Source organism: Myotis yumanensis, unplaced genomic scaffold (assembly GCF_028538775.1).
Source record: "Myotis yumanensis isolate MYYU_CA2020_CCGP unplaced genomic scaffold, mMyoYum1.0.hap1 SCAF_1, whole genome shotgun sequence".
Classification (NCBI taxonomy): domain Eukaryota; kingdom Metazoa; phylum Chordata; class Mammalia; order Chiroptera; family Vespertilionidae; genus Myotis; species Myotis yumanensis.
The window spans coordinates 137,835,542-137,862,027 of record NW_027223752.1 but is presented as its reverse complement, the minus strand read 5'-3'; the positions used below and the strand labels follow the sequence as shown (position 1 = coordinate 137,862,027).

General features: G+C 44.8%; 1 protein-coding gene across 1 annotated transcript in view; it reads right to left on the bottom strand.

Annotated features, from left to right (window-relative positions):
* LOC139017033 (cyclin-Y-like protein 1) overlaps window positions 1–7,686 on the bottom strand; it is a 37,404-nt gene extending 29,718 nt beyond the window's left edge. The window contains exon 1 of the mRNA XM_070425241.1: window positions 7,491–7,686. Coding sequence (XP_070281342.1) covers window positions 7,491–7,686 — 196 coding nt within the window. The remainder of the gene's footprint in view (window positions 1–7,490) is intronic.
* Between the last annotated feature and the right edge of the window lie 18,800 nt (window positions 7,687–26,486).

Sequence of the window (26,486 nt, the reverse complement as noted above, 5' to 3'; positions counted from 1 at the left end):
TTGTCCAGGAATACTGGTCTAAGAGTTCCAATGTCTGAGTAATGGGACTGCTAGGAAAAAGAAGGAGTAAAGAATGTATAAAAGAAACAAAAATATCCCCTGAAAGTAGATAAGACCTGGAGTCTTGATGGCCACAATTAAATGAAAAGGTGCATACCAAAACATACCATCAAATTTCAGAATCCCAGGAATAGATAAGCTTCTAAACATTTCCAGAGAAGAAAGGGTGGAGGAAATTATTGAAATTCCAAATATACAGTGTATCATACATTGCCAATATATTTAAGAGCAATGCTATAATGAGAAAACAGTAGAAATGTCTTTAGAACTGCAAAAATTAATTTCAACCTAGAATTCTCTGCTTTGTTAAGTAAGAGGCATTTCAGAGGGGCTAGATCTTCAAACAATTTCTGCCCATGTATCCTTTCCCAGCAAAAAGTGCTTTAGTGAAACAAAGGAGAATAACAATACAGAGGAAAACATAAACACGGGACAAAGATTTTCAACCAGTGTACCACCCAGCACACTGGTGTGTGGCAAGAATATTTACAAAATGCAATACCTGACTATTTGGGCAGGGGCATTGACATTTTCCCTTACATTGTCAAATAACAAAATGACAACAACCAACACCACGATAGATGCCAAAAGTGAATGAATTACAATTATACATTTTTTTTAGATTGGTAAGACACATATTTTTTTGGAGTGTCACAGAATTTTAGTCATTAGTTTATGCATTCCATGAGATGAAAAAGGTTGAAAATCGCTGATCTAAGAAATCGGGGATCCAACATAAGAGAGCAGTATGTGAGATCCCAGATGACTTTAAAGAAATATGCTTCAAAGCAGACACAGAGCAGGCCTTCAGAGAACAAGTGCATAGTAGAGGAGGATAACAAAAGGCTAGGGAGATGGCTTCCAATGACAAATGGAACAAATGTGGTCAGTACGTGGAAAATATTTTTGACAGGCCTGTGACAAATGTCACAGCATGTTTGGGAAAAAAAATAGAAAAGAAGAAGTGAATACACTAAAAAAATTAATTTCACTACATAAAAATGAAAACTTACTAGGTATTATGTTAATGTAGCATAAATGTAGAGTTTTTGTCCAACAGTTATCTTTCTCTGCCAAGTTACTAGATTGTTAGATATAAAGCAGTTATTTCTGAAATCAGAGAGACCAGCCTACCTGCTGCCTTTGACTACCTGAGATCATGTTGATGAGGGAGAAGGGTTTGGATTATTCTGAAGAAGAGTAGCAGTGCTCAAATTTCAGTAATCCAGGGGGTCCCAAAAATGAATACACATTTTAACAGATGATAACTCAATTTTCACTCCTTTTCAGGTTTAATTGATTCAAAATAATAGGTAAAGTCAGACTATGCTTTGAATAAAGAAAACTTATTCTAATCTCTGACTAGACTTTTTTTTAAGAGGGAGATAGAAAACCAGCAATAGGTGACAAATTGAGGGCACACAAATATCGACTAAAATATTAATTCTTGACATTTGCAATTCCACTGCTTAGTTTTGTTAGCAGTGCCTGGACCAGAATGGCCATCAGTTTGAAAACAGGTATTCACAAAATTATTCACTTCTGAAGATTCTTTCAAATTTTGAAAATGAACTATCCTATATAATAAAAGCCTAATGTGCAAAACGACCAAACGGTGGAATGACCGGTCGCTATGATGTGCACTGACCAGTGGGGGGCAGGCGCTCAATGCAGGAGCTGCCCCCTGGTGGTCAGTGCACTCCCACAATGGGAGTGCCGCTCGGCGGCTCCCACAGCGGGCCAATCCCCACAGGCCTCACCCCCCACCAGGGCCTGAATCACATGCACGGGGCCTCAAGTAAGTTACTAAACACCAACATTCATGCAGAGTGCGTATACATTTTTTGATCAAAAGAATGAAGGGCATACAAGGAAAAGGCACAGCCAGAGAACTAGAGGGCTCAACGGTAACAAACATTTGCATAGTCATGATAACAGAAACACTGATTCAGATTTACTAACAACCATGATACATGTTGGGAGAACAGAAGGAGGGAAATAAGACCACAGTGGAGGGAGGAAGCTAAGCTGTCAGCTGCTAAAACAACAAGTCAATAGATAACACAAAAATTGCCGTAGCTATGATATGGTTGTTACTTTTGTTAAAAAACAAAATTAAAAGTTAAGGCACAAAATTAAGGTAGATCTTTATATCACAACCATGTTACTGACATTTAACTTAAAGGTCAGAACCCCTTAAAAAATGACCATTACTAAACCAAAACTTTCCTGCATATGTAAACCTGTTAATTAAGGTAACAGAAGTGATTAAGAAAATCTTCCAAAACAGGTTCATGCTAATGATACTGGACTCATAATAGATTGTTAACAATTATGGTAGACAATTTTTAATTCAAATTATTAATTTCTTACATAACTTTTTGAGTATGTACTTACATGGTAGAAATAGTTGTTCTTCCTCTTTTCTCCCACTAAGAATACAAAGAATGAACTGATCAATACTGATACAAATGCCACAGAAAAACATAAGTTACTGATTTTCTGAAAGATTATTAATATACAAAACTAGAGGCCCAGTGAAGGAATTCGTGCAAGGGTGGAGTCTGGCTGGTCAGGCCCCAATCAGGACAGATGTGGGCAGGCCTGTTGAGAGGAGGAAATGGCAGAAGGTTGGCCAGCCAGCCTGCCCTGACTAGGGCCTGATTAGGGCCAAGCTGGGTGCGGGGAGGGGCCATGGGTGATTGACCAGAAGGCCCTCCCCCAGTTGGGGTGGGGGAGGCAGATTGAAGGTGGGGCCAGCTGTGGGGAGGGGCTGGATGTGTCCGGGGCGGTGATCAGGGGCAGAGCTGGCTGTGGGGAGGGGCCATGGGCAATCAGGGTGGTGGTGGGTGATCAGGAGTGGGCTGGCTGGGGATTAGAGCTGCAGGAGGTTGGCTGGCCAGCCCCGTACCCTATTGGGGAGGGGGAGCAATCAGGGGCAGGACCATCCTGGGGCAGGAGTTGTGGGCCACTGGGAGTGGTGGGGGCCCAGCAGGGATGGTGCGGGCCTGGGGTAGGGGCTGCAGGAGGTTGGCCAGCCAGCCCCCCCACAATCTGGTCAGTTCACTGGCCACAGTGGGTGTCAAAACGACTGGCCTGATCCCACCCATTATGGTGTTCTAGTCGCTGGCTTTTTATATATATAGATAAGACCAAATTTTATTCCATTTCTTTTATAACTTCCAACAAAATTTAAAATTTAAAGCAGCTGGCAAGATGAGTCCCATAAGCAGTATCTTAAAACTAAGTTTTATACTTTTGACCTAATGGATATTCTGTTTTAGGTACAAATAAAAGTCTCTCATGTCCAGAAGGAAAGGGCAAAGGGCAAAGCCAGGGGAGAAACTTGGCTAATAAAAAAACTTATCTGTTGTGCCTCTGAGCCAGTACTCAGTCGGAGTTTCCAATTCTACACGGATACCCTCTGTACTTGAACCACCAGGATCTAACAGTTGAGGGCTCTAAGAACCAGTTTCTGGCCAGGCACCTGCAAGCATCCTGAACCACTTAGGTAACCACCTAGAATATCTTACTAAGAAATTAAATGCATCTCTACTCAACTGCAAAGTAACCTATCCAATTTAAACTTTAAAATGATGGGGCTAAGCTAAGTAAACAAGTGTACAACACACAAAATCATTTTGCTCCAATAAAGATCTGAAGAAAAATAAAAGCTCCAAAGAGGGTCTTGGGCTGAACTCTGTTTCCCACTCTGCCTCCTTTAACGTGGCAGGGGCATCATAGGCACACATTCCTTAGGACTGAGGAGAGGGGCATGGGATAGCACTTCCTTTACTCTCTCACCCTCTCTCTACAGGTGAGGAGCCCCTGGCTCTGGAAGAAACTGAGAAATACAGCAATCCTAAGCAAAATGATCAGCTCCAGACAGTCATGCACACATGCCATGAAAACGCATGTTAAAACCCCCACTTTGTATTGAGCTGCATGGATTCAAATAAAATGCACCCTTCCCTGCCTGTACTTCTGCTGTCACAATCAACTGAGACTCGATCCTCGTGCCTTTTTAAGCAAGTAAACTCGATTGAACATAACATTAAGGAAATAAGCAGGCAAGCAGAAGCATTAAAGTCCTACAGTTCTGGTTCTTATCCTAAAACAAACAGGACACAGGAAATTGACATAGTTGTAGGTGCTCCTGCTAGGCTTCTGGGAACCCCATAGGGCTCTGTTCCTCTGAGGTACTCTGGCAGCATTACATAGGGGAGAGAGTTTGAATAGCTTCAAATTCTAATGTGGGACAGGATCCTGTGCTTGAGCACTATGTAAGATCACAAATTCAATCCTCATATGTAAACAACTGCAATGTTTTTTATTTGTTCAAACAAAAACCTGTGACCTAAATCCTATCTTGACTTACCAATCATTTGACATTTCTTCCGGAAAATTGTGCCAGCCCCAGGATGGCCAGAAGGGATTAAACCTGAAGGAAGAAGAGAAAAGGCATACAATTTTGTTGAGTAGAAAAATTGGTAATTTAAAAAATAGCTACACATCAACTTATATCACTTCCTGTTGGGAAGACTTTTTTAAAAATATATTTTATTGATTTTTTTACAGAGAGTAAGGGAGAGGGAAAGAGAGTTAGAAACATTGATGAGAGAGAAACACCGACCAGCTGCCTCCTGCACATCCCCTACTGGGGATGTGCCCGCAACCAAGGTACATGCCCTTGACAGGAATTGAACCTGGGACCCTTGAATCCGCAGGCCGACACTCTATCCACTGAGGGAAACCGGTTAGGGCATGGGAAGACATTTTAAGTAATGGTAATCAGCCAATTTTAGTAAAGGCAACAATATAAAAATTCTACTCAGAAAATTCAAAATTGCAGAATCTTGCTATACATGTGCAGTAAAACCCGGCTATGTCTTAGACTTTTTTTTCTAACTTGCACCTAAATAATCTATGGATTATTTATGTGTTTCCCCACTTCTACTTATCAATTAGAAATATAGTCAGTCTCTTTCACGCTGATATTACCAGCCCATTTCAGAAACCGTGTTAAGAAACAAATTAAACTGTGGCCAATTACTGTCAGGTACCTGCTAATACATCAAATATGCCCAAATCATGAGCTATATTTGGCAAATATTCTTTACCATTTGGCTAATTCTAACTCCATTCACAAAATGAACTTATTTAGTTAGCTGTGGCTTACTTGGCGCTATTCATCGTGGCACGTTTAAAAGGGTAGTATAAAAGCTCAATGTTTTAATCTACGGGGAAACTTTCACGACAGTGACTTTTTATACTTTCATCAAAGTGATTTTTTTCAATCTTTATTGTTCAAAGTATTACAGATGTCCCCTAGTTTCCACAATTGTCCCCTTCTAGCCCACGCCCAGGCCATCACCCCCCTATTGTCTGTGTCCATGGGTTACGCATATATGTGAAAGTTTTCACTTGCATTCTTTGCTTGATCTAGTCCCACCCACCCACCCACTCCAGCCTTCCCTCTGAGATTCATCAGCTGTTTCATATTTCTATGTCTCTGGATCTATTTTGTTCATCAGTTTGTTGTTGTTGATGTTTTAGACATAGATGGAGTGGTAATTGTTGTTTCTGAGTTGTATACAATAATATCAAATGGAAATAATCAAGACTGGAGCAAGTTAAATAGGCTCACTTTGTGGAGAGTTTCTAACATATAGGCTGCATTCTAAGGAGCGCTGTGTACATCAACAAATTGAATTTGGCACATCTATCACCAGCATGTCAGCCTGTCCTGTTCAGCAGCTGGTTACACATCCGTTCACATCTCTAAGTGTCAGTTTCTTCATCAGCAATAGAAGAATATACACGGGACTTGTTTGCAGTTAGAAGGACCAAATGGGCTATACATGGGAGTGAGCTGTAAATCTTAAATATATAACGGTCTTATTTTGGTCTCTCATCCAAAACTACCCATCTACTAACTGGTTTATAAAACCACTCAGACAGAGGCTTACCTTATAGCACCAAACAGAGTGAACAGAAAATTTCACAGGTTCTCACTTGTTTTGTGTTTAAAGGTACAATTCATTAATTCAAGAACGTTGCTCGTTTTTTCATACTATTTTAATATACTGAACAGGGAGTACTTTTCAGTTATAAAGACATAGCGACCATCCAGGTGAACCCCTAGGCTTAATTATTCTAACTTTTAAAGAAATTAAAAGCTAAACTAGAGTTTAAATAGAATAAGAGCTATGATGTGTTTTCTCTATGAAATAATCTCTACCATTTAAATGAAAAAAAAAGGGCCAAAGAGGCTTTAACATCTTTGTAAATGTATGTTTCCTACTTCACAAATCACAGTCTTCATTAGCTATATTTGTTACCCAGAATTATTTTAAACCAAGTACCATATTTCCACTCTTCTCCCTCTCTCCTCCCACTTCTCCACTCCCCAAACCCCTCTTCAGGCATCTGGTCTTCAGAACTTTCACCTCAACATTCTTACAGTTAAACAGGAAGCTACTGGCAGTACGGGAGACGATGAGGACAAACATTCTTGCACACAATTTTACATCTTAACTGCCAAGACTTTATGTTACAAACTAAAGTCTACATATGTGTGTTCTCTTTAGAAACTTTTGACCAACACTCTTGTGAACCATCCCCGCTCCTTTGGGACAAACAATGTGACAGGGAAGTCTGTTAGGTCACTGAAGGAAGACTGAGGAAATTTTGTGTCAACGTGGACATATCAAAGTAATCCGAACTCCCTGGGTTCTGCTATAAATAAAAAAAACAAAACAAGCAACTATTCTCTGTATGACTGGCAGTAACATTTCACATGATTCGAGAAATTTTGAGTTCCCTCTCCCACCATTTCCTTCTGTGTTCAAATTATAAGCTGGAAGGAAGAAATAGCTTCTATCCAGGCAACTGAAAACAGCCAATGTAATAACACTATATAGGTTCTATGTCGGTTATCGATTTCAAGTTTACCTAACAACCCCTAAAATCTTTGCAGCAGAACTGTTCAGAGTATCAACTGTCTTAACAGGTGGAAACAAGGGTATCACTGGGCCCTACCTGATTCCTTCACTAAGAACCAAAAGGCTAGGTAAGGACAGGGAGATGGGATGGAACCTTGGAAGTTGGGATGTTAAAGTTTTCACTGAGAAAAAGGAGAGAATATACCCACAATTCTTCCTGGAGTCCCAGGAGACACTACAGAGAGCCAGGAACAGGAAGGGCCAACTGGAGTGTCTCAGGCTGAATGGGGATGGAAGAAAGAACTGGGTAGTTGGGTACTGAACAGGGAAAGAAACTGGCCAGACATGACGGGGGTGGGGAAATAAAGGTTCGGGATGCCAGAAAGAAGGCAAGGAGGAGTCTGAGGTGGTGCCCATCTAGGGGGTCCTGGGGTCAGCAGAGCCCAGAGGTGTGACTGAGATCAGCGAACCCCTGCCACTCCTTACCTTTGGGCGTTTGCCGGTTACTGAGGCGCAGCACAGGGTGGCATTTGCAGAACAGGAAACCCAAGTCCTCATGTGCCCAGGCAGCTTGAGTCACCTCACAGGCATCAGACTCAGGGTGCGGATTCACCCACTCCAAGCTCTGGCCCACCTTGGGGCTGGCATTGGGCTTCATGCAGCAGCTGAATTTGTTCCCCATGAGGAACCTCTACTCGCGCTGCTGTCACTGCCTTCACTCAACAGTCCCCCTAACCACCCCCCGCCCCGCCCAACCCCCAAAAGGGCAAACCCAGGGGCCCCCGCCGCCCCCGCCCAGCTGTCAGCTGCTGCCGCCTCCACAGAGTTGACTAGTCTGTGAGGACAGCCAGCAGTCTCACGTATTTAAAAGGTGTACTGATCAGGCAACTGCTGAGAATCACAACCACTGCAAGAAGAGAGCACAGCCGAAGCTCCACTGCCTGCCACAGCTGTTTCTCAACTGAAGGCAGGGCTCCTGGCGGGCCCCAGCCAACCAGAACACATTCTGTGGTCACCTGGTTACGAGGGACCAATCACGGCAGCGTTCCCTCCACGTGCCCACCTGGCAGGGAAGGCAGTGGGTCAGAATGCTGGTCCTCCCTGCCCTGTAGGCCCTCTATCCCCTCTCCCAGCGCACTCATGTGGCCCAGCCTCGGGCTCCAAACAGCATTTCCTAAACACACTCAAATGTTGTCAGGAGGGCAGGAAACCTGCAAATGCCCTTGGCGATGGCAAAGAAGTGAATACATTTTTCAGTTACTGTACACGTTTTGGAGAAAAACAGAAAAAAATCAAGAAGAAAAAGACGTGTACAGTAATTGCAAAATGTACAGACATTTACAAACCCTTCAATCAAATAGTTGCCCCACCAAAGGACCAGAGGGAGTGTTTTCCTTTATTAAAAGAATAGGAGAAAAAGGTCACCTCAAAAAATCAGGGAAACAGAGATTATTAATATTCAACAGTATAAGAGATATGTCTGGTGACAAGAATGAGCAAGATGTTAACATGTGGAGACCACAGTGGAATGGGAAATGACCTGATGAACTTCAGTTTCTTTTAAATAGCATCTAGTTAAGTCCTTAGAAGCTGGATTTAACTGGATGCTATTAATAATATTATTGTCTAAAGTCCTAGGAATGTCATTAGATAGCATTTTGGATGGCTCTTGGAAGCTTGAGACAACACTGAAGATTATGTTGTAAACAGTGCCTGCACTTAACGCCAGAGACGCGCACAACAAAACTCAGACTTCAATTGCCAGACATTTAAGGTTTTCCCTCCAGGCCCCAGAAACCTAAGAACAGGTGCTCTTTCTGAGGACTGCGCCCTTCCTCCAGCCTTCCCTTCCCAGGATCAGCATGGAGAAAGCCTGTGCCAGAGGGCATAAGCCTGTCCCTATAGCACCTGGAGCACACTCTCCCCACCCCCTTCTACTTTTCTGACAGCGCCCCAAACACTGCTGCCAGATCCCACGGAGCCAGGGCCTGGTGCTCAGGGTAAGGCGTCCTGTTGCCATAGTGTCTGGGGCTTCTCCCAGACAGGCAGGCTCCATGGATGCAGGTGGATGCAGACCTTGGAAGGAAGAAACCGCCCCGCCCGCCTTCCATCTCCGCACCTCCACCCAGGAGAGGGGGTGTCCATGGAATCCGCTTGTGGGCTGGAGAAAGGGGCACATCCCTGCCACATCTGCATCTGCCAGACTCCTCCCATTGTGCATAGCACCCAGCAGAGCCTAGCCCAGCAGCAATGTGCCCAGCCAGGAGTCAGCATCTTGGACCCTGCCACCTCCCAGAGACCACGCCCTGCCTCCAGGGCCAGGGTCTGCAGCCTTCCCTGAATTCTGAATCCACAAGGACCAGACGCCCTGAGCCTAGGACCCCCTTCCCCAGGGAGGACTCAGTGTAACCCGCGCTGGTCTTCCCACAGCACAAGGCAGACTGGGCAGGGGCTCAGCACCCCAGGAAGGCAGGCATGTGATGGCTGGGGGACTGGGCAGCCTCGGGGAGCATGGCTGGCAGGTGGGGACACAGCTGTGCCTGAGCAGGAAGGCAGGTGAGTGCACACCCGGTGGGCAGGCCCACCCCCCACAGGGCCCCTGTGCTCTCTGGAGGCTGGAGATGACCATCCCATCTCCTCAGTAAGAACCACGCTCCCATTTCCCGCGGGCTGGACTGGAAATCTCCACGTGAGACCTGGACGCCCTGGTTCTCCGTCCGTGTGGGGTTTGACCAGCTTTCCAGCTGACTTTGGCAGACATAATCCTCAAAATTCGCGTTTTCTAGACCTGAAACTTTAGCCAGGAAAATTTGCTGCATGCTGCATGGCCCTTTCCGCTGTTTCTCTTTCCTAACCCCTGACCTGTCCACCAGGTTGGCTAAAGCCCGCCACACAGCTCAAGCCTTTCCCACCCTCGCCGCCAGCCCCCAGAAAGGGCCCAGTGCCTGGACTGCAGTGCTCAGTGGCCCCTCCGCCCTGGGAGCTCCCCCGGCTCAACAGCTTTCTCTACTGTCTCTGGTATGTTGTCCTGAAAGGGGTCCTGCGGAAGCGACCTCTGTTCTGCTCTAGATGCCTGGTGGTGTGGGGAAGCCACATGCACTCTTGACATCAGGGGCACACGCTGTCCACGCTGGGGGCATGCACTTTGACACTGGGAACAAGCGCTCTGATGCACAGGGCACGCGTATTGATGCACAGAGTATGTGGTCTGATGCCCTGGGCACTTGCTCTGGACCTCCTGGGCAGGAGCTGCGGGAGTGGAGCGCTTGGGTCAGGGAGGCCTGTGCACGTGGTGACACCCTGTGGTCCCTGTGCTCCCTTTATTCCAGGGGGAAGGCTCCTGGGGGTGGCTGTGACCACCCTGCCCTGCGGGGACCTGCAGGTAAGCAGAGCCCCAGGGGAGCTACCACCACCAGTGTGGGTGAAAGGACGAAGGTCTCACTCCAGGCGTCCCTGTGGGTCTCTTTCTCCCATTTGTCAGAAGCCATGGCTCGTTGCCCCGCAGGAGTGAAGCTGTCTGTCCACAGGAGTGATGTCTGTGCCTGTTGGGTATGCTGGGGAGGGGAGGCTGATCCTGCACCATTGGCCTTGGGGGCTGAGGTGGATCTGCTACCGAGCCTGGAGGAGGCCATGGGATCTGCACCTGCGGGTGCACCAGCTTGGTGGACCTGGGCAAGCAGGGCACCTGGACAGGGGTGTGCTCTGTTCTCTCAGAGGCTGCCTGTCCTTTCCAGCCCCCTGTGTGCAGTCCTGTTCCCTGGAGGAAACTGGATTCCTGCTGCAGGGGATGGGGTGGGGGGTAGGAGTGTCGGGGTGGTCTCTCAGGCCTCCCTCCTGCTCCAGCTTCTCCCTCCTGCCCCAGCATCTCCCACCTGCCCCAGCTTCTCCCTCCTGCCCTCAGACCCACCTCTCAGCCTGTTCCCACCTTCACAGTGCCTCCAGGGGCCCACACAGATACACAGTAGGTCTGTAACTGGGTTAGACCTGCCACCCAGAACCGTCAAGATAGGTTAGCATTAGAACATCCTCACTGCTGGGATAGGCACTTCCCACAACCTGCGTATGGCTATTTGCCCTCCTCTTTATCCTGCTGCACTGGGAACTGCAGTGTCACACCCACCCGGGTCCTCACAGGGCCCAGGGTATCACTGTGCTCACTGAGCATGCCTTCATCACACCTGGCCTGGGCCCAGTCAGGGTCCTTACCTGCATGGCCGTATCCCCTCTTCCCATCCTGTGTCTGTTTTTTGAAGGTGATTACTTCACTCAAGAGTTTCATTGAAATAATGGGACTGCTTAGTCATTCCCATGGAAGCGCAGAGCATCTGGCCACCTCACAATCCTTGGTAGGTCAGAGACGGGGTAAATCACAGAGCCCTAAGTACAGCTGCCAGCGCTGCAAAATGATTGCCTTGCTGGTGCATTCGGAGAGCAGGGTCTACAGCGACAGTCCTTCTTGGAATCTAATACTTGTTAAAAAGGATAAAGATTCAGATGACACAATTCAGAAACCATGAATGGCCCGGACAAATCCTCCACTGCATGCTGTTTCTATGGTCACTTCTTTGGGGAAGACCCTACCTTTAACAGCTGCCAAGCTTCTCTTCCCGACCTGGAAAAGTCACATGTTCACCTGCCAGAGATGGGAAGCGCTTGGGAGCCATCAAAGGTATTGAAAGCATTGTAGTTCCTGCTTTTCCCCTGCTGGCTGTGTGACCACAGGGGAGTGCCCAACCTCTCTGAGATGGTTTCTTCCTGCCTACACCAAGCGATTAAACAAAACTTTGTCCTGCCAGTGTCGCTCAGTGGTTGAGCATAGTCCCAGGAACCAGAAGGTTGTCTGTTTGATTCCGGTTGAGGCACATGCCTGGGTTGTGGACACAATCCCCAGTGTGGGGCATGTAGGAGGCAGCTGACCAGTGATGTTCCTCTCTCCTCAATGTTTCTATCTCTCTATCTCTCTCCCCTCCTCTCTCTCTAAAAATCAAGAAAAACAAAACAAAAACTTATCCCTGGAATCCTGCACATCTCTTTGCTGTTGCCGATTGTGAACAGCCAGCATGTCTCTGGCACTCAGGTTTCAAATCTCTAAGATAGACACGCAGAGGATGCGCCAAGGTCAGGGGTCAAAAAGATTCACATAAAACAGCCTGCAGTGAAAGAGCCATCTTCCTGTCAACATGAAAGGTGGGCCATGTTTCTGGAAATTGGCTGTGTTAGACTTGGGAAATTATCATCTAGATAGAATCTTTTGCACATCTTGCTTCTGAGATGTTGCTGCCAAGTTTCCTAATTCTGTTTCCTCTATCCTCCGTACTCTCAGACATACACATCTGAGAGAATATATATATGACACATACATACATTACATTTTCCCACAAAACGAAGCTCAAACCCCTGTGGAAAATCACCAGGCATTAGTGCACAGGTTCCAGATAGTAGGCATTTCCTATAAAATGAAGTTGGGGATGGAATTTATTATATTAACTAAATCAATTTCCATGCGATGACGGTGAAAATTCTGTCTGGCAGCCTGGCTGTCTTTGTGGCGGCAGCATTCCTTCACCAGGAACATCTTGGCTGCCCATGCAAGAACACTCCCAATTAAGAAGGTGCGGTTACATGGCAGTGTCACTGTGCTTTGTGCTGCCAGCTGTGGAATGAGTGCTCCAAGCTGGGGAACAGCTTTGGGCCTCCTCATGCCTGCTTATGACCTGCATCAGAATGGGCTGCTTTCTTTGTCATTTTACTTAGTTTTCTTAGAGCCAGATTCAAGTTTTGTTCATAAAATCATGACGACGATAAATGAAGGGGGCCCTATACACCCTCGGAAGCATATAGATCGTGGGCTAGGAATACAACCGCAGGTTTTGCCAATGGAAGGAAATACGTCAACCCCTAGGTTACAGATTTTTAAACATGTATTTGCTTAATGAAAAGGTGGTACAAGTGTGTGTGTAAAACTCACAGGATACGAGAGTTACAAGGGTACAGCGGAAACCTAAAACCGCTCTCCAGCTAACAAAGCTCTGTCTAGGGGCAACTAAGGTTATCGATCCTTATGTGTCCTCTGGCTAATCTTACAGTGAAGGAAAATGGCACTCAGACCAGCAAAGCGATTAATTGAGCGGCACCACTGGTTACTTGCTGTAGCTAGGCCACTAAACCAGGACCTGGCCTCCCCCACCCCTAACACATTCGTCCCCATCATCCATGGCTGTCCACAGGCCCCAGGCAACTGGAGACATTCTTTTCTTAAAACACAAACTACAACGTTAATAAAGCAGAAGGCGGAGGAGAACCTTCAGACACAGTGCTTTCACTTGGATGAATGTTCAATGCAGGACACCGGAGATTAGCTCTGAAATAGATATATAGGGAATCCATTCCAATGGCCTCAGCTTATAGATGAGGGAGCTGAGTTTCCAACAAGGAAATAAATACCCAGCACATTAATGCTGACGGGACCCGTTTTTGAGAACTCTAAGCAGTGCTTCTGACTTTGCAGAGACAGTCTGGGTTCTCTCTCCCTTGCCCCATTGTCATCTCTTGGTCTGCCTGGCTACGTCAGGGCATTATGGCTAAGTTGGAATGGAAAATGCAGGAGCTCACTGATTTTCAAAATGGTTGTACCTATAGGAACTTGCGAGGACATCTCTGGCTAGAAGATTTGGCATTGAGTGTCTGGAAATCTTGAACTGAAACTGATGTTCAAAAGCAGTATCTCCCACTTGCTCCTGGAGAAAAGCCTTTCCCGCATGGTGAGTCCTTGATGGTGAGTCCTTGACTGGTCACTACTAAAAGGTGAACCAACTTAGTAATCCACACGTTAAACCTAAATGTGCATGTTAACTAATGTCACCTCAAAAAATTTAATGAAAAGAAATAAAGAAAAAGAAAGGAAAAAAAAACAACCAATGAAACAATAAATAAAAGGTGCACCTTTTATTTATAAAATAAAAGTGGGAAATGGGTTGCTAGGCATTTGGACATCTTTTGTCTTGTTAGTAGAGCAAGTTATGGGCTTTGGAAAAAATAAAGCAATCATGAATCAAGCTTTGAGAAAAAGCTATGTAGTAACAAGTTTCCTCATATCTTTCTAATTTGGGTTGTATCCAGTGGTTCTCAACCTTCTGGCCCTTTAAATTCAGTTCCTCTTGTTGTGACGCATCCATAAAATTATTATCGTTGCTACTTCATAACTGTAGTGTTACTACTATTACGAATCGTAATGTAAATATCTGATATGCAGGATGGTCTTTGGCGACCCCTGTGATATGGTCGTTTGACCACCAATGGGGTCGCGACTACAGGTTGAGAACCGCTGTATTAGACAGGGTGATTACAGAGAACAAGAGGAAGATTGACAGCAAGATGAAAGTTTGAGTACAGTCACCCTCGTCCCCTGCCCAGGCAAGACGAAGAGCTTCAAAATGTCCCTGCCTGTGCTACCTCTACAGTCCTTTATATTTTAAATCTAACAACCAACTTGGGAGGCAGATATTCTCACCACTTTCATTCTAAAGGTGATTATAATGAAACTAATGGCCTGGTGCACAAAATTCATGCACATTAAAAGGGGATTAATTAGAAGAAATAATTTGATATTGCTATTTGCCCTTTCTCTATAATAGAATTGTCAGAGATAAAAGAAAATTAGTAAAATGTATATGAAATTCTTTCTCCTATCAGAGTCTGGGGTGAACCGTGGGACTGAGTCAAGTCCCCGCCTACCAAAATCGCCAGAAACCCAGACCCAGACCCAGCCAGCCCCACCACCATTGGGTGAGATCCAGACCCAGCCAGCCCCACATTTGTCAAGCCCCACCATGCAGGGGGGGCGGGGGGTGCAGCCTCAAGTCCCCTGGCCTGGAACCAGTCAGGGGGTGCATCCTCAGCTTCCCAAGCGCACACTCAGGTCCCTTGGCCCAGCACCAGACAAGGGGGCATGTCCTGAGGTCCATCGGCCTGGCACCAGTGCGGGTGGCATGGCCTGAGGTACCTCGCCATGCCCTGCCTGTTGGGGGGGCACAGCATCAGGACCCCATCAAGCCCTGCCTGGTGGAGGGTGCAGCCTCAGGTCTCCCAGCCCAGGGCAGGGGGAGCAGCCGGAGGATTCCCAGCCCAGCATCTGGGCAGGGGGTGTAACTTGAGATCCCCTGTCAAGCCCCACTGGATGGGGGGTGCGACCTCAGGTCTCCTGGCCCAGTGCCAGGGTGGGGGGCAAGGTCTGAGATCCCCCGCCCCAGCGCCGGGGTGGGGTTGCAGCCTGAGGTCCCCCGTCGAGCCCTGCTGGGCAAGGAGGTATGGCCTGAGGTCCCCTGGGCTGGGGCGGGGGTCATGGCCTGAGGTTCCCTGTCAAGCCCCACTAGGCAGGGGGTGCAGCGTCAGGTCCCCTGCCCAGGCGCAGCACCACGCAGCCTCAGGTCCCTGCTGATTGCTCATTAAGGCTTCTTACAGGAACTCAGCCTCTGCTGTGAGTGCAGTCTTTTTTGTTATGGAAACCCCGCCTCCGCTGTGGGCACTGCCATCTCCTTGATGGTGTGATGGTCAATTTGCATATTCCCTCTTTATTAGATAGGATGATAACATTGTAAGGTATTGTATCATTCCCTCTCTCATTTTCCTGTGTCTTGGGTATGTCTTGTAATGATCATTGAGGCAATAATTACAATGAGGTATTCTCAGCAGTTCTTGACCCTGGATATTATTTTTGCATCGTTCACTTAGTCAACAAACAATTATCAAATGCTTATTATGTGCCAGGGTATGTTCTAAGTATAGGTGACTTGAAGGTGAACAAGTGGTCTTCCTGCCTCCAATCTTGCCTGTGTTTATCCTTTCTTCCCAGCGTAGTCAGAGGGAGCCTCCTCTACAAAGTGCAAATCTGATTCTGTCACCATACTGACATTAATGTTCAGATTCAGTTCAAAATACTTCAGGCTTTTGGTTTCTGTTAATTTCTTAGCCTTCTTTCTATAACCTTCTCTCTCCACTCTTACACTGTAGTCATACTGCAGTCTCAGTTTTGTCAGCTCATCCAACTTTTTTGTTTTGAGCTTCATTTATATAGTTCCTTCTGGTCAGAATACTCTCCACTCCACTTACCTCTCTCCTCCCTCCAGATTTTTAGCAGGCAATCTTCCCAAATACCTTCAGCTGTCAAGTTAGATGTCACTGCTCCTGGGTTGCCTTTTCTGTGTTCTTTAAAGCCTACTCTAGTATATGTGTGCAGAGCACTCTACTTCACATTTCTTTGCATACATCATAATGTGTTGCATTTGTTTACCTCTCACAGCTCCTTTATAAGTTCTTTGAGATCAAAGACAATTGTATTTTCAACACCTTGCCTATACTTAAGATATACTACTTTTATTTTCAGTTACATTTACATTTAATATTATTCTGTACTAGAAGCCCAGTGCACGTATTTGTGCATGGGTACAGTCCAGCTGGCCAGGCCCCGATTGGGGTGGATCAGGGCTGGGCCTGTCGGGAGGAGGAGAAGGTGGGAGGGTGTCCAGCTGGACTGCTCTGATCAGGGCCAGGCCAGAAGGGGGAAGAGGCTGTGGGTGATTGGCCGGTGGGCCCCGCCCCCAATTGGTGTGGGGGTGCCAATTGGGGGTGGGGCAAGGAATGGGGTGCGGCTGCAGGAGGTTGGTTGTCTGCCCCGCCCCTTATTGGGGTAGAGGGTTTTGATCAGGGGCAGGGACAGCTGGGGAGAGGGGCTGCAGGCTGAGCAGGGTGGTGGGGGACCATTGTGGTTGGGGCTGGCTAGGAGGAGGGGCTGCAGGAGGTTGGCCACCAGCCCCACCTCCTATTGGGGTGGGGGGGCAATCAGGCACAGGGTGAGCCCATCGGGGGCGCGGCTGGCCAGGAGGAAAGGCCAGGAGAGTTTGGCTAGGGGGCCAAACCCCGGAACGGCCCTTTCGTTGGCCACAGAGGGCGTCATAGTGATTAGTTGTTCCAGTCATTACGGCATTCTGGTCACTGGGTTTTTATACATGTATAGAATACTTTCAGATGTACAGCATAGTGGTTAGAAAATCATGTAATTTACAGACTGGTTCCCCCAATATTTCAAGTACCTACATGGCCCTATACATAGTTATTACGATATTGATTAGTCCCTGTGCTATAATTTACATCCCTGGGACTATTCTCTAACTACCAATTTGTACTTCTTAGTCCCTTCACCTTTTTCACCCAGTGCCCACAGCCTTCATCTCCTCTATCAATTGACACTCTGTTGTCTGTATCTGTGAATCTGTTTCTATTTTCTTGCTTATTTTGTTCTTTAGATTTCATATGTAAGGGAAATCAAATGGTATTTGTCTTTCTTTACCTGACTTATTTCACTAAGCATAATACCCCCTAGGACTATTCATGCTGTCACAAAAGGTAAGATTGCTTTTTAATGTTCAAGTAGTATTCCATGTGTATATGTACCACAGCTTTTTTTTTTTTATCCTCACCCAAGGACATGCTTAGAGAGAAAATGGGAGAGGGAGTGAACAAGGGAGGGAGGGAGGGAAAGAGAAAGAGCATTGATGTTTCAGAGAAACATCAATTTGTTGCCTTCTGTATGTGCCCCTACCAGGGATGGAGCCCACAACCTGGATATGTGCCCTGACCAGGAATCAAATGGGCAACCTTTAAGTGCAAGGCATGGTGTCCAATCATCTGAGCCCCACTGGCCAGGGCCCAACAATTCCATTTTATGGTATACACTAAAAGGACTTGAAATCTGGAACTCAAATGGACATGTGTCCACCAAGGCTCATAGAAGCATTATTTACAATAATGTAGAGGCGGAGATAACCTAAATGTCTATCAACAGAGGAATGGACCAACAACAGTTGTATATACATTCAACAGAATATTATTCATTTTACAAAGGTAATGAAATTCTGATTCATGCTGCCGTAGGTGAACCTTGAAAACATGGTAAGTATGAAGTAAGCCAGGGGGAAAAAAGGTCAAATATATGTTTCCATTTATATGGGATATCTACAGTGGACAAATTCAAAGAGATGGAAAGTTGAATAGAGATTAGAAGGCCCTGGACGTAGGGAGAAATGAGAAGTTAGTGTTTAATTTGTATAGAATATCTGTTAGTTATGATAAAAAGTTCTGGAAACGACAGTGGATGATGGTTACACAATATTGTGACTGTGCTTCATGCCACTGAATTATACATTTAAAAATGGTTAAAATAATACATTTTGTTAGGCATAGTTCACCACAATAAAACTAAATTGAAAAGCAAAACAAAGATAAGAAGGAACCAGGGAATCTAATGAACAAAATAAACTGATGGACCAAATAGATCCAGAGACACAGAAGCATGGAATAGTCTGAGGAATCTGAGGGAAGGTAGGGGTAGGATATGGGTGGGGAGACAGTAACCAGGGCAATTCATATGTATACATGCATAGCCCTGGGACACAGACAATAGTGTGATGAAGACCTGCAATGGACATATATAGGGTGGAGGTGCTTATTGGGGAGGGGATAGTGGGGGAGACAGCTGTAATACTTTCAACAATAAAGATACATTTTTTAAAAAGTAACCAGGGGAAACAGAAATCTTGACTATGACTGAAATAGGACCAAAGGCTCAGTTTATAGGGACTTGTTTTAAAAGAAACAAAGTTGAGATGTTAAATATCTTTATAAACAAAAGATTGAGGTAATATGTATATAAATTATATCTATGTAATATGAGAATGAATGGGTAATTTTTTTGTCTTTGGAAATGTTTGACATTTTCTAATTAATATTCAGTAGGCATGCAGAATCAGAGTAATTAGGCCTATGTTGCATTGAAAGGAATTAAAGGAAAGTGCTAAGATTATTTTGAGGCTATTTTATATTCTCCACTTGATTATTATTTTCTCTAGAGTAGGAGCTGCCTTAATGCATGTATGTAGTTCTATTCCTTGCCACTTGGTAAACCCTGATCTGTTTTTTGAATGAATGATTGTGGGCAGGATTAGCAAGGTTGTTTTTGTTTGGGGCCTAACTGCATTGCAATGTAGGTGTTAGCAGCAATGTCTCCAGTATGGCACTGGAACAAGAAAAATACAATAGGAGCTCAAAGCTATAAAGTTGGGGGTATGGGAGGAATGTGAAGATGTATCCTATACATTAAAGTTCAAAAAGAGTTTCACACTATTTTATCAGTTTGTATAGAGTACATTAAATTATTCTACAAATATTAGAATACAATATGTGAATTATTTTAATATTAGGTATTAGATAGATCATGTTGGCTCCTTCAGTGGAGACCCCAGTGAGGTCATTAGCTGCTCCCTATTTCAGTGTGCTGTAATTTCTGGATTCTAAATTGTTATGCCTTTGCTCACCAAGGATCAATCACTATGGATTCCTAATGGATAGTGCTTTGTGCCTGCAAAGTTTACGAGCCTGTGCAGTTTAAACTTGCAATTGTGGTCTTCTATAAGATGGTCTAACCAGGCAATTTCGGCATAAAAATGATCACTAAATGAAGTGCGAGACTATGAAAAACCACAGGTCACATCATTAAATGTATCTGAGATAAGCATCATTATTCTCTGTTCATGTTACTTGGCAATACTATTTATGTTACTTTAATCTAATCCTAAATGTTATTGTAAATGTTTTCCTTTTATTCTATTTTTAAATTCTTTATTGTTTAAAGAATTACATAAGTCTCTCTTTCCCCCCATTGACCTCTGCCTGGCCGCCCCCACCCCCAGCATATGCCCTCACACGCCTACTGTTAGTGTCCATTGGTTATGCTCATATGCTTGCATAAAAGTCCTTTGGTTGCTCTCTTACCCCCTCACCCCCTGCCTTCCCTCACAGGTTCCACAGTCTGTTAAATGCTTCTATGACTCTGGTTCTATTTTTGTTCACCAGTTTATGTTCATTATATTCCACACATGAATGAGATCGTGTGATATTTTTCTTTCTCTGAATATCTTATTTTGCTTAGCATAGTGCGCTCCAGTTCCATCCATGCTGTTGCCAATGGTAAGAATTCCTTCTTTTTTACTGCAGCATAGTATTCCATTGGGTAGATGTACTCCAGTTTTCTAATCCACTCATCTGCTGATGGGCAATTACGCTGTTTCCAAATCTTAGCTATGGTAAATTGTGCTGCTATGAACATAGGGATGCATGTATCCTTTCTGATAATTGTTTCTGTTGTCTTGAGACATATTCCTAGAAGTGGGATCACTGGGTCAAATGGGAGTTCCATTTTTAATTTTTTGAGGAAACACCATACTGTTTCCATAGTGGCAGCACTAGTCTGCATTCCCACCAGCAGTGTAAGAGGGTTCCTTTTTCTCCGCATCCTCTCCAGCACTTGTCGTTTCTTGATTTGTTGACGATAGCCATTCTGACAGGTGTGAGATGGTATCTCATTGCTCTTTTGATTTGCATCTCTCAGATGATTACTGACTTTGAGCATCTATAAATATACTAGATGCCCGGTGCACAGTAATTTGTGCACTGGCGGGGGCCGGGGGGGGGGGAGTCCCTCAGCCCAACCTGTGCCCTCTCACAGTCTGGGACCCCTCGAGAGATAACCACCTGCTGGCTTAGGCCTGCTCCTCTGGTGGCCGCTGGCACGCCCAATACCGCAGTGTCTGCCCCGTCTCTCCTGGTCGCAGATGGCAGGCCCGGATCCCGCGATGGGTCGGGTGGCCAGTCAGATCATGCTGCCTCCCACTTCGCCCCACACACGACAGGCCCGGATCCCATGCTGGGGTGGGCGGAGGCTCTGGATTGTGCTGCTGGGGCACTGTTGGCCCTGAATCTGTTTTACTGTACACCCGTGTTTGCGTTTCACAGCCTGTAGGACAGCAACTTTGAAGAATGCCCTCTCGCACTCCTATATAATAAAAGAGGAATATGCTAATTAGCCCATATATACTAATTAGTTATGACCAGTCCGGTGTTTAATAATCACGACCTGTTAGGTGCAGCCTGGAAGTGGCCCCCAGAGGAAGTGGCCACCATCAGGGGCGCCGGTCAGCCCTGAGGCTACCCTGCCAGGGGTCACAAAGAGGCAAGCCTCACTGCCTGGCCTAGGCGCTGCTCCAGGCAGAAGTGGCCATCGGCAGAGGTGCAAGCAGGCACCCTGCACCCGGGCTGGAGGCCGCCCAGCTGAAAGAGTCACTGAAAACTCTGGTTAAATTCAATATTTAAAATCACTATGATCTGTAAGAGCTGACATCCTCAATCACTCAGGACCCTAAATCATACAAATTAATAGGAAACAATTGCATAATGCTTTGGCCTAATTGTACACACTTTAGTATTGTTTACAAATTATTCTACATCCTTCAAGTAAATTCAGCAGCTGACTGAGGAGAGCAGGTGCTGAGATGTGAAGGGCCCGAGCTCTGCTATCTTGAGTTTGTGGTTCCCAAGGAAAAAGCCAGAAGGGGTGATAAACCTTCCTCAAACTCAGCCAGCGCCTATCTAAGCTGTGGCAAGCGGAGGCTTGGTTTAAATCGAGCCTCTCCAGCAGTGAATGACGCCAGCCCTCCCTCGAACAGGCAGGTTCCTGTGGAGTGCAATCTCCAGGTAATACGAGGGGGCCCCAGTTTCGTCCCTGGCGATGTCATGTGCATTAGCTCAGTCAGCAGGGAAAGAAGGGAAAAGGCATCATGTGGGGCAGCTCTGGCGAGCAAGTGGAAGGAAACCATGCCTGGCAGACACTCCCGTGCTACGCCCTTCAACCAACATGTAAGGAGAATCAAATAAACCAATACAAACACCCCTCCCTGCCCTGGAGAGATCTGGGACTGAGGGACGTCTTGCCCAGACATTGTGTACCTGCTTCCCACCCACTTTATCCAAAAGGACAGGTTAGGGGGTTAAGGGGAGGTGGAGGAGCCCTGCAGGACGGGGACACCCTGGAACTGCACCCCTGCCCTCCATCTAGACCTGACCTCAGGGAGCACAGGGCGTGACCCCACCCCCAGAAGATTTGCATATCAGAGACCCTCCAGTACTTCCAGGCACTGGGCATTCTGGCATCTACCCTGCCTGCTGGCCACTGACCCTCACTGTCTCCAGCCCCAGAAACACTCTGTCCTCCACAAATTTCGTTCTTTATAGCCTAAATTCATCGTGGTTTTAGTTGCTTCTCCACGGATTTCATTTGATAAGAACCCAGTGAAGTTGCTTAGCAACTGAGCTGCTCAGACTTCATCAGAGACATCGAATGACACATCTTACTTGGCTTTGATAGCAAAGCAATCTTATTCTTTTATTTTTTTAAGTACATTTTTATTGGTTTCAGAGAGGAAGGGAGAGGAAGAGAGATAGAAACATCAATGATGAGAGAGAATCATTGATCGGCTGCCTCCTGCACGCATCCTACTGGGGATCGAGTCCACAACCCAGGCATGTGCTCTTGACCAGAATCGAAGCTGGGACCCTTCAGTCCTCAGGCTGAAGCTCTAGCCACTGAGCAAAACCAGATAGGACAAGCAATCTTATGCTTAAAGGCTTGATTTTTGTCATAAACAAGTGGATTTGAATCATAGCAAACTAATATACATTTTTCAATGAAATGTCTCTTCATTTCTACTAATGCAACTCTGCCTTAAAGGTTATGTTGTATGATCTATATTAATAAAAGGGTAATATGCTCATTAGACTGGACATCTTCCAGACATCATTCCGGATGTCCTTCTGCACAAAGCCATGATGGTAGGGGCCGAGGCAGCGGCGCATAGGGGCGACCAGGCCGGAAGGGGAGAGCACTTAGCTGCAATCAGGCTGCCAGACAGGTGAGCAGTTAGCTACCAGTGGTCCCAGATTGTGAAAGGGATATCTGACTGCCAGTTTAGGCCTGATCCCACAGGGGATCTCCTGAGGGGACCCGGATTGGAGAGGGCGCAGCCTGGGCTGAGGGACATTTCCCCCACTCCCTGTGCATGAATTTCGTGCACCAGGTCTCTAGTCTATATATAATGCTAAGTGACTGGCCATCTGTGTGATGATTTTACTAATTTTCTTTCATCTCTGACACTTATAAAGACAGGGAGAAGAGTAATATTAAAATATTTCTTCTAATTAATTTCCTTTCAATGTGCACTAATCCGTGCCCTGGGCAATAGTGTTTTCATATTGGCCTTCTGTATGTTCTCTTTTGAAAAGTGTCTATTTAGGTCCTTTGCCCATTTTTGGATGGGATTATTTATCTTCCTTTTATGAAGTTGTATGAATTCCCTATACATTTTGGAGATTAATCCTTATCGGAGATAAAATTGGCAAATATGTTTTGCCATGCAGTGGGCTTTCTTGTTCTTCCGTTGATGGATTCTTTTGCTGTGCAGAAGCTTTTTCATTTGATGTAGTACCATTTGTTTATTTTCTCCTTAGTTTCCATTGCCGTTGGAGCTGTATCAGTAAAGATATTGCTATGACTCAGATTCATCACTGTAACGTTTAAGTGTAAGTAAAATAAGGAATTTAGGGACTGCTACTTCTTCCATAATACCTAGATTTCTACTTTAAATACAAGTTGATCGTTCCAAAGATATTTTCCAAATACTATACTAGGTGCATGGGATATGTTGGTAAACAGAAGAGACAAAGGGCTCTGCATTTGTGTAGTTTATATTCTAGTGAGGAGACACAGACAATACTTAATAACCATAATATATAAGGAAATAATATAGATATTAGTAAGTTAAAAGGGCTATAAAAACACAAAGTTTAGTGAAGTACAATTATGATATTATAGAAGTTGGTAAGGCTTGGTCTCATGGAGAAGATGAATTTGAACAAAGGTCTGAAGGAGTTAAGAGGCTCCCTGAGGTAACTCTTCCAAGCAACGCAAACAGCCAGTGCCAAGGCTGTAAGTCAGGGGTATGCCTGGTATATTTCGGAAACACAGAGGCCCATGAGGCTGAAGGTAAGTGAGCAGGACGAGAGGGAAGGTAAGTGAGCAGGGAGAGAGGAACTGGAGATGTGGCTGGAGGGGTAATAGGAATGTGAAGAGGTGGCAGATCTTATAGGTTCTTGTAGGCCATTTAAAAATCTTTAGCTTTTACTCATAGTGAAATTGAGGGACCACTGTGGGATTCTGAGAAGAGGAGTCAACCTGATCTGCCTGATGTTTAAAAGTCTCACCTCCACTGCTTGAGCATAAACTGACAGGAGCAAGGATGAGAGCAAGGAACCCATTAGGAAGCTTTGTGAATCAGCGTATATTTTGAAGGTAGAACCAACAGAATCTCCTGACAGAATGGATGTGCAGTGTGAGGGAATGAGGAGTCAAAGCTTTTGTCCAAAACACCTGGAATGATGGAATTGTCATCAACGTGGGGCTGTTGGGGGAGAGACAACAGAAATGCACTTTTGAATGTGGAGATAATGCATCAACTGGTAGTAAGTATTTGCTTATTATATATAAGGCTAAGGTAGTCAGGCTAAGTTAACTCTTTGAGAAGATGCTATTATTATTCTCATTTTAAGAAATTGTGACCACAGAACCAGCTTAAACTGGTCCTATGCTGTTTCTAACCAGATTCAAAATGTTTAAACCTTGGATACACCACTTATAGGTAAACACCATTCATGAGTGACACTTGTGCACCAGTAACTATTCTCCACCCCCATGGATCCAAAATAACCATATGATTAGAACCTGAACCCCAGAACCCTTTCTGAAGCAAAGTGTCTATTGGCCAGGATGATCTGGTACTGGAGCTCCTTAAATCTTGCTCCTTGACCAGCGGGACAGATTTGGCACTAGCCTCCTGTTTTCTTGGAAGTCAACTTGCAAATAAGAGCTCTTTCTTTTACCTCCTGTGTTAATTTTATTCCTAAGAATCTTAATTTTTTTGTTGCAGTGTTAAATGGAATTTTTTGTTTAGTTTCTCTTTCTATTCGTTTATTATTGGTGTATTGAAAAGCCATCGGTGATTCAGTGTTAATTTTGTATCCTGCTACATTTCTGAATTTATTAAATCCAGTAATTTTTCTATGGAGTCTTTAGGATTTTCTAGTACAGTATCATGTCATCTGAGAATAAGGAGTTTTGCTTCCTCCTTTCCAATTTGGATCTCTTTTCTATGACTTCTTGTCTGATCACGGTGGCTAGGACTTCCAGTACTATGCTGAACAAGAGTGGTGAAAGAGGACATCCCTGTATTGTTCCCGTTCCTATGGGAAATGGTTTTCTTTTTTGCCCATTGAGTATGATGTTGGCAGTTGGTTTTGTCATATATGCCTTTTATTATGATGAGATATGATCCCTCTATTCCTATTTTACTGAGAATTTTTATCAGCAATGGGTGTTGGATTTTGTCAAGTGCTTTTTCTGCATCAATTGATATAATCATAAGTTGATGGAAATTCAGGAGTTAGTGATGAAAAGGAACTATTGGGATTAGGGTGGCACTTAGAGCAAGATTATCACTACTTATCTTTTTGTCATTATTTATCTTTTCGATTTGCTTTGCACTTAGAATTTAAAAGCATTCTCTAATCTAGTTTATAGTTTCTCCTACTAATATTGAAACTCATGGAGCTTGGACCCTATATTTATGGACATAATTTATTGATTATTGATATTATCCTATTGGTCCTTTTGCATTTTTGTTGATCCAGAATATCCGTTTCATATTTTAAATTTGCATTAGACAGAGCTAAAACGTGCATGCTTAGTTTATTTTGTCTACTTATTGTTATCCCATCCCCTGTACTAGGTGTTATTTTTTTCTCATGTTCCTGAGCCACTATTTCTTTAAATTAATTTTCTTCAGTATAGAGTGATCATGTCTAACAAAAAGGAATTTGAAGCAACATTCATTCCACTCATTTAAAAGCAGTATTGAACTTTTGCTACGCTAGAGTCAGAGTAAGAAGACAAATGATACAGGTTCTTTTCCCTCAAGAGTTGGTGCTTGGTAGAGGAGAAGAGGAAAAGAATATGCAAAAACAAAACTTCCCAATTTTATGAAATAAAAAATACAGGAAGATCGCCATTATTAATTTCCATCCTTTTATAAATGAAATCTTAGCTTTGGTAAACACCATTTGATTTAATTAAGTACATTTTTTCTTTTTTAAAACATATTTTTATGATTTCACAGAGGAAGGGAGAGGGAGAGAGAGATAGAAACATCAATGATGAGAGAGAATTATTAATCAGCTGCCTCCTGCATACCCCCCACTGAGGATCGAAGCCGAAACCCGGGCATGTGCCCTCACCAGAATGGAACCCCGGTCACTTCATTCCACAGGCCGACAGTCTATCCACTGAGCCAAATCAGCCAGGGCAAATTAAATAAGTACATCTTAAAGACCTACTAGGAGGAGTCCTCGGGGTGAACTAGACAATGTTCCTGTCCTCAAGGAGCTGAAAGGGCTGGTAATGTGGATGTAGATTTCCCTGTACACCAAGCCCTTCCCAATTGCAAACTGACAGGGTTCTTGAGAAAACCAAATTGAAGGAATTGAGGA